Below are 7,754 nucleotides of genomic sequence, written 5' to 3'. Positions count from 1 at the left end.
ATATATATATATATATATATATATATACACACACACACACACACACAATGACATAACTTAACAGTTGGTTGCTAAGCTGTAATGAAACCTTATGTGCACACCTTACTGGGCTGTTTATAAACACATTTCATAAAACCTTTTGAGCACACCCAACAATTCTTATAATTTTCCTTTTATTTTTAATTATGACCATCATAACTAGTTTTTGAAAATGCAAGTTTGATGAAAAAAGTACTTGAGAACTAAGTTTCTTGCCAATAAACGTATCAAAGCCAGGAGACAATTTTTATACCCTCAGTTTGGATATGATGCAAACATTGGCAATCACTGCAACAGGTTCAAATATCCTTGGTGATATGGGCTGATAAAATGTAAACTAAAACAGCTTGTTACTGCAGGAAGAGATTTGAAAACTAAATGGCAAAGGAGATTCTAAGAATTTCCACCATTATTGATTAATGTATCACTCTAAGTGAACTAAGCATCTGACCAAAAGACAAACTGTAGGATTTTGAAATAAGAGACATGTCCAGAAGCATAGCAAAGATGTATTCAGCCAAAACATTGAAATTCATCATCACCATCACATCCTAAATAATGAAAGAACTGAAGCCACCAATTCAGATTGTTAAAGCTTGAAACAATTTAAGAAAAATCATAGAAACTTTTCGACTTCTATAAGTCATATTCTAAGAAATATACCACCAACTCTCATAGAGTGATAACCCAGCAGACTAACAAATCGTGTTATCCATATTCACAGAATATTGCATGCAAAAACAGCCAAGAGACAAGCCAAAATATATCAACCAAGTGTACCAGAGTATTTAATGTATGTTAAAAAAAATTTTCTTTTGAAATTAAAAAAAAAATTTTTTTTTTTTAATCGTTTTGATGAAACTTTTTCTTCCTTGAATGCACCAAAAAGAATTTGCGCAAAAGTAAAAACAAAAGAAAAAACTCTTTTACAACTTTTCCCTGGAATGTTTGTGTCCTTTTTTTGTAAATGCTGACCAAGTGAAACACTTGCACCCACACATCCATACCATGTTTTCCCTACTGTACAGCTTTCAATTTCATAACAGTAAATGAGTTGGACCAATGGAGAACAGTTTCATGATATTGCAGTGGGAAGGTAAACCTTGAGAATTCACACAAGCCAAAAGGTCATAGTCGATTAAACACTTCAGTCACCAAAATGCGACAAAGGTGTTGTAAAAGAATTTGCACGCAACATGTCTTACCAATATCAACGGAGGAGAGAGCACCATTAAGAAATGTTACTGACAAGTTGTTTATGGGAGGGAAACATGTCAGTTGGAACCAACAACTTGACTCCTCTTACTGTCCGAGAGTTCTTTAGAAAACACATTTTAAAGGAAATTATTAAGTGTCATGTACCAAGATGAGAGTTTGAAGATTTTTTAAGGGGGGGGGAATAGAAAAATTAAGCTCACCCATAGCCTGAATTGCTGCTTCCTCTGTCACTACTGTTGCCACGATCTCCACGTTCACCACGGTCCCCACTGCCACTACGATCTCCACCACGACTACTACTGCGATTGTCTGAAAAAGAAAATCATGAACTGATAGTTACGACTGTGCACAGGTCAATATTACTAACCAAACCTTAACACTCAATAGAATATGGATTCAGATATAGAGAAATGTAGAAAAACTAAATACACGTTTGTAACTCACCTTTAATAAATCTACATAAGAATGCCTTGTGACTAATAAACTTTATATATATATATATATTACACACACAAAAATATTGGTTTGACATAGTTTCTATGGCTGGATGCCCTTCCTAATGCCATCCACTTAACAGAGTGTGCTGGGTGCTTTTTATGTGCTGCCAGCACAGGTACGTTTACACAACACCAGCACCTGAGAGGGCAAGCTTTCTTTATTTAAGATAGCAGAGGTCATTTGGCTGCAACTTCTATCAAATCAAAGGACTACATAAATTGCCTTTCAGGAGAACCTTGGTACATATACTATGTGTCAGTAAAATTGTAACCCTGATAAAATACAATCTCTGATGTAAGTATATTTAGGAAATAATGCATTTTACATATAGTCTAACAAAAAAAAAAGAGCAACAAACTCAGTAATTTTAAAATGCCCTTAGTTTGGACAATAGGTATATCTGATGTCCAATTACATTCCCGACTATGGCCACACACTTGCAATAGGAAATAACTAAGTAATAGCTACACTACAATTGCACATCTTTTAAGTTTAAAACTACAAAACAAGAAAAATACCAAAATTCATGTCAACTTCAGTTTTAGTTTCAGTCAGGTAAATTAAAACAAGTTCTGAGAAGTTTCACCAAAATAAATCAGATACCAACCTACTTTAAACAATATAAATTAAAACCTATCAAAATTTCAAGTTGTGTTTAGAACCAAATTCTTCATTATTAGAGAAATATATTATAAGAGTTAAAAACGGTACAAATGTATCATTGAAAATTCTTCTATGATGTTGATTTTCTCAAAATAATTACTAAACAACATAAATACAAATACAATGTTCAAACCCACATTCAATTTCAAGTCCTTAAATTTTATTTTGCTAATTTTCAACAAGAAAAATGTCAGCTGATATACTTAGCCACTTACCGCCATAATTTTTGGGAGGAGGAGGGCCACCATAGCCACCAGATGGTGCCTGTGGGGGAGGTTGCTGAGGAGCACCTCCATAGCCACCTTGTTGGTTGTAGTCACCATAGCTATGTTGCTGATTTCCATAATTGCTTTGTGGCTGGGTTGGCTGTTGACCATAGGAATTCTGTTGACCATAACCAGTCTGTTGCTGCTGCTGCGGAGGAGGAGCACTGTAGCTACTGTTCTGCTGGCCATAACTTTGCTGACTGTAGCCCCCGTTTCCACCGCCACTGCCACTACTGCTTGAAGCAGGAGGTTGTGCAGCCTGACCATAACCTGTCAGTTTAAATAGCAAAACATTAAGTGTTCATTTATTAAAAGGACATATGAAATCCATTTTTACCTAAAACTATCAGATATGCTTTTTAAAAATGTAGCAAAACTTGTCAACTGAAAAAAAAAGTTATAAATATCAAGTAAATTTGTTCTCAAAATAAAATCACACTTAATATACAAATGCCTTATTTTAATAATGACAGCATCAACTTCAGACGGATTAAATTTTAAAATTACCTGAACTCCAACATTTATAAGTTTTACATTTACTGCAGAATATGATGGGTGAAACAAATATATGAAGTCAGCAGAATAAAATGTATTTTATACACTAAATATTCCAGTATAAAGTCTCAATACAGAAATTTAATAATTCTAAATATGATTATTTGTGTATTAGATGCCAAACTATTCCTCACAAAAGACACAGAACTTTCAATTCTTGGAAAAGCATGCAAGACAGTCGAAGAGATTTTTTTATTTTCTTTTTGAGAGAGAAATTACGAAGACATTTTCATGTTAACTAAAAACACAGGAAACGAGGTTTATTTTGCACTCAAACATTATGAAATGTTACGGTTTCTTTGAGCAAAATTGTCACCTAAAAATATAACTGATTGAAATGGAACCCAATTGCCGTTTCAGCTGTGTATATTAATTTGGCCAGCTTTTGAACAAAAATTGTTAGCCAATTTCTAAATCAAAACAAAGATTTTGACACCAGCCAAAATGCCTAAGGGATACTCATCACTGAAGGAGACCAAATCAAGTCAAAACACTTGTGTCAGATGACCCAATGACAAATTTCTGAGCAAGCAAAGAGTCTTAAGAAGTTTCTCAAAACACGAGCACTCTTCTACACTCATATAAACATTATACAAATTGTTACGTTACCAATAGTCACACAAAATTGATACATAACTGGTACTGTGGCTATCCATTTTGTCAATTTGTTAATAGACATCTTGTCAATTTGTTAATATTTGAGATTATGTTATAGTTAATGTTTACTACAGAGCAAAAAGAATTTATAAAATTACATTTCACTGTTGTTAATTCCCCAAGTCAAACACCTGTTGTAAAAACAGTTTTCACACCAGAAGCAGACAACCCCATGATGAAAAATTTATAGTCAAATGTTCAGAGCTGACACTATTTTCTCTATATTGACTCAAAATTTTTCATGACAATTACTACAACAAAACCCACCTACATTCCCAAAAGCAGTAATTCTTATTGTCTCCCCAATGCGAGCTTATTATACCACTATATAGTATACACTGACAGCATCCATAACAACAAAGTTGAAATCAGCTCTGTTCAGTAAACAGTAACATGTGACTACAACAGTAATACTGTTTATTTCTACAAGAATTCGTAAGCATTCAGATTACTATCAAATGAGATGCTTATTCATTCACATTTTCCATTAATCATGTTATCTCATAGCTTTTGGTATTGATCATTTATTTTTAGAATAATTAATTTTTCACAATATCCTGTCTTATTTTGTTTTTAACTTAAATGTCACTTAAATGTTCCAAAGAACTTCAAGTTCCATTAAGTAATTCTGGGACCCAAAAAAGAAAATGGTATTTCATGAAAATTTTATTGTAAGGAAAAGATATGGAGGGGGGGGGTTGCTTTCTTTGATGCCCAATGGTGGCAAAGGTTGGGTTACACATAAACTAGTCATGGAAACCAATAAACTTTTAGAACTGGTTTCAATTAGCTCTAAATGGTGACCCAGAGCCCGTTCCTATAAGGTTTTATATAAACTGTTGCAACATCCTCGTACACTATAGCAGCAACTTTAACATTTCAATGAATTATCAGCTTTATTGAACAATAGAAGATTTACATCCTAAGTCACATCTATGGCAGGATGCTACATTAAAATTTAAAAAAAAAAAAGGCTTATTAAGATCAGAATTTGTTCATGCATGTTTAAAACTTGAAGAAAAAAACGAAAAGAAAAGGGAATGGCTGTACTGGGAGACACCATTTATAATCATGGAAAATATCCTAGAAGCAATCTGTGGTTACCTTGCTGTGAATAGGAAGATTGTTGGCCGTAGGTGGAACCATCCGAGCTCTGACCATATGTCTGGCCATATTGACCATAAGACTGTTGAGCTGGCTGGCCTGAAAGAGATTAGTAGCAAAACTGTAAGTGCCTGCTCTGCTTGATGCCTCCCATTTCTCCCCCCAAAACAGTAAAAACAAAACTATTTTATATATATATATGTATATATAAATAAGCATCTCTTTTGAAGTTTAACAATAAAATAAGTGACAACTGTGTTAATACTAACAGGATGAAGGGCAAGCATATAGGAAAAGCCAATGTACAAATATGAAGAGAAATTGCATTAGAAATTTTTAACAAATACTGCTTGTGTAGACAATATACACCATTAAATGTACAATAATGGGATACAAGACCAGTAAATTATGGCAGTTAGTCAAAAAGTTTATGCAGTCAATTAAGTTAAATTTATTCCATTTAAATTTATTTAACTGAAGCATTGATTGATATTATATGATATAAAAATTTATGAGAGAAGTAAGTATATAAACATTCCAGTGAAATATATAAAAGGGAAAAAACAAAAAAAAAAGCAAGCAGTGTAAAGTATTATTAGCTTTAGATAGCAAGTTCAAATAAGAGGGGAAAAAAATTTCCAAATATTTGGAGATAGGTCAGATATATAATTTTAAGCAGTAAAAGGCAGGGAGAGGTGCTTTTAAATAAATTCCAAATAAAAACCAACTAACCTGACTGGCTATATACAGTCTGTCCATATGCTGTTTGACCATAACCAGGCTGTTGAGCATAAGATGAAGGGACTGCAGCTTGGGGTGCTGCTGTAGATGGACTATAGGACAACTGGTCATAACTGTAAGTCTGACCATATCCCTGAAGAAAAGCAAGAAATAGAATATTCATTACAAAAGAAAACTTTTTATCACTACTTCCATCGATTTAACTTTAAATAGTCCACAACTATTATTTAGCTAAAACTGTTCTATTATATGTATAGTCGTTATTCATGCTAAAATGTAAAGAACTCTAGAAAAAATAATAGTGTAGAGAGAATTAACTCAAAAGTCATGTTCTGGATAATAAATTCTAATTAATAATCTAGTACATTTAGCTGTTATTTTTATTTTCACCTTTGACATATAATAGTGGCCAGAATATACAAAGATGAAATGTTGAGGAAAACTTGAAAGAATGGGTCAAGTGAAGCTGTCTGTACAGCTTGAACAAACCAGAAATTAAGGACTCACCTGTTGGCTGTAAGTAGCCGGCTGGTAAGAGCTACTCTCTCCGGCAGCAGTGCCACCATAGGCATTGTAGCTGTAGCTGTGAAGGAAAGCAAAGAAAGTTATTATTCAAAAATAACACAAAATTTCATAGAAATAAGAACTCAAAAACGAAATTATTTCAACTACTTTGTTAACTTACCTAGCTTGGCCACCACCGGCACCTGAATAATTATATTCTGAAAATATAAATAAATATAAGTTTTAATTAAGGTCTCTCAAAACAATAATTTATGCACACAGTCACAAAACCAAACTCTTCTCTATACCCAAATAACACATGATGGAATTCAACAAATCTGAATACTCATTCCAGTACATATATAATGTTGGCTAAACTGCAGCTCTCAAGATATTTTTTCTGTGGTATTTACCCTGGAACAATTTTAAACATTCTATCAGGCAAATTTTACAGAACTACAAAAACGAACCATCAAGAAGCAGACATTAATCAATCTACTTTTAGAAGTTTATTTCTTATAAGAAATACATCTCATTACGTTCTTATTTTTAAAAATATATCTCTTATTTAAAATGTATGTGGGTCACCAATTTGATGAGCTATATATTATGTACACTACAATGAGTTAGGAAACACACACACACACACACACCATTTGAGAAACTGAGAAAGAAAAATGTTGATCGTACTGAAATCAACACCCATATTCAGAAATTATGTACTGAATAATGTGATCTTATGTCCAGAAACAAGACAGGATCATAGAACACCTTTGAACATAGATTTGCTTGATGAAGATTAACCAAGAGTTAAACCAGTGAAAGAAACAAAAATATAGAAGGAAGACTGTATGAAACCTACATCCCAAAATTTTTAAATAACCACCTTAACAATTCAGATATATAATCATTTTCATTTATTTGCATCTTGAAAAAATACTTGATCCAATTTACAAAATTGTAGAAATGACCAGTGAGAAAATAGTCCCACACACACAACATTTTATTCCCGATGTTGTAAACAGAATAGGTCTTTTACTCAGTTTTATTTTTTATGTAATTAACGTGTGAAAGACTAGCTGTGCACAGATACATGTGTAATATATTTAGAAACTTATTCGTATGTATCAACATCGTTAAGAAGTAATGCTTTCTTTATAGGAGAATGTCTATTAAATTATGTACACCTGTACAAAATATATTCTCTGTATATACCTCATATATACAGAAAAGTACACGCACGTCAAAATAAGGTTTTTTGCTTCAAAATCAGCAATTAAGCATTTCATTCTAAATTATTTCCATTCATAATAAATATCATGTAATGAATTGAAATAGTTTCATAAACAAAAAAAAAATCTAGTAGGCATAGGAGTGTGTTAAGTAGCTTGCTTACGAACCACATGGTTCCGGGTTCAGTCCCACTGCGTGGCACCTTGGGCGCGAGTGTCTTCTACTATAGCCTCGGGCCGACCAAAGCCTTGAGTGGATTTAGTAGACGGAAACTAA

General features: G+C 33.0%; 1 protein-coding gene across 1 annotated transcript in view; it reads right to left on the bottom strand.

Annotated features, from left to right (window-relative positions):
- LOC106872884 (RNA-binding protein cabeza) overlaps window positions 1–7,754 on the bottom strand; it is a 25,580-nt gene that overhangs the window by 14,085 nt on the left and 3,741 nt on the right. Inside the window, exons 2-7 of the mRNA XM_052976835.1 lie at window positions 6,427–6,463; window positions 6,249–6,324; window positions 5,733–5,874; window positions 5,001–5,099; window positions 2,634–2,954; window positions 1,458–1,566 (exon numbers count right to left, since the gene is read on the bottom strand). Coding sequence (XP_052832795.1) covers window positions 1,458–1,566; window positions 2,634–2,954; window positions 5,001–5,099; window positions 5,733–5,874; window positions 6,249–6,324; window positions 6,427–6,463 — 784 coding nt within the window. The remainder of the gene's footprint in view (window positions 1–1,457; window positions 1,567–2,633; window positions 2,955–5,000; window positions 5,100–5,732; window positions 5,875–6,248; window positions 6,325–6,426; window positions 6,464–7,754) is intronic.

The sequence above is a fragment of the Octopus bimaculoides genome, chromosome 25 (genome assembly GCF_001194135.2).
Source record: "Octopus bimaculoides isolate UCB-OBI-ISO-001 chromosome 25, ASM119413v2, whole genome shotgun sequence".
Classification (NCBI taxonomy): domain Eukaryota; kingdom Metazoa; phylum Mollusca; class Cephalopoda; order Octopoda; family Octopodidae; genus Octopus; species Octopus bimaculoides.
The sequence above is the reverse complement of the archived record's forward strand: the minus strand, read 5'-3'. Positions and strand labels throughout refer to the sequence as shown.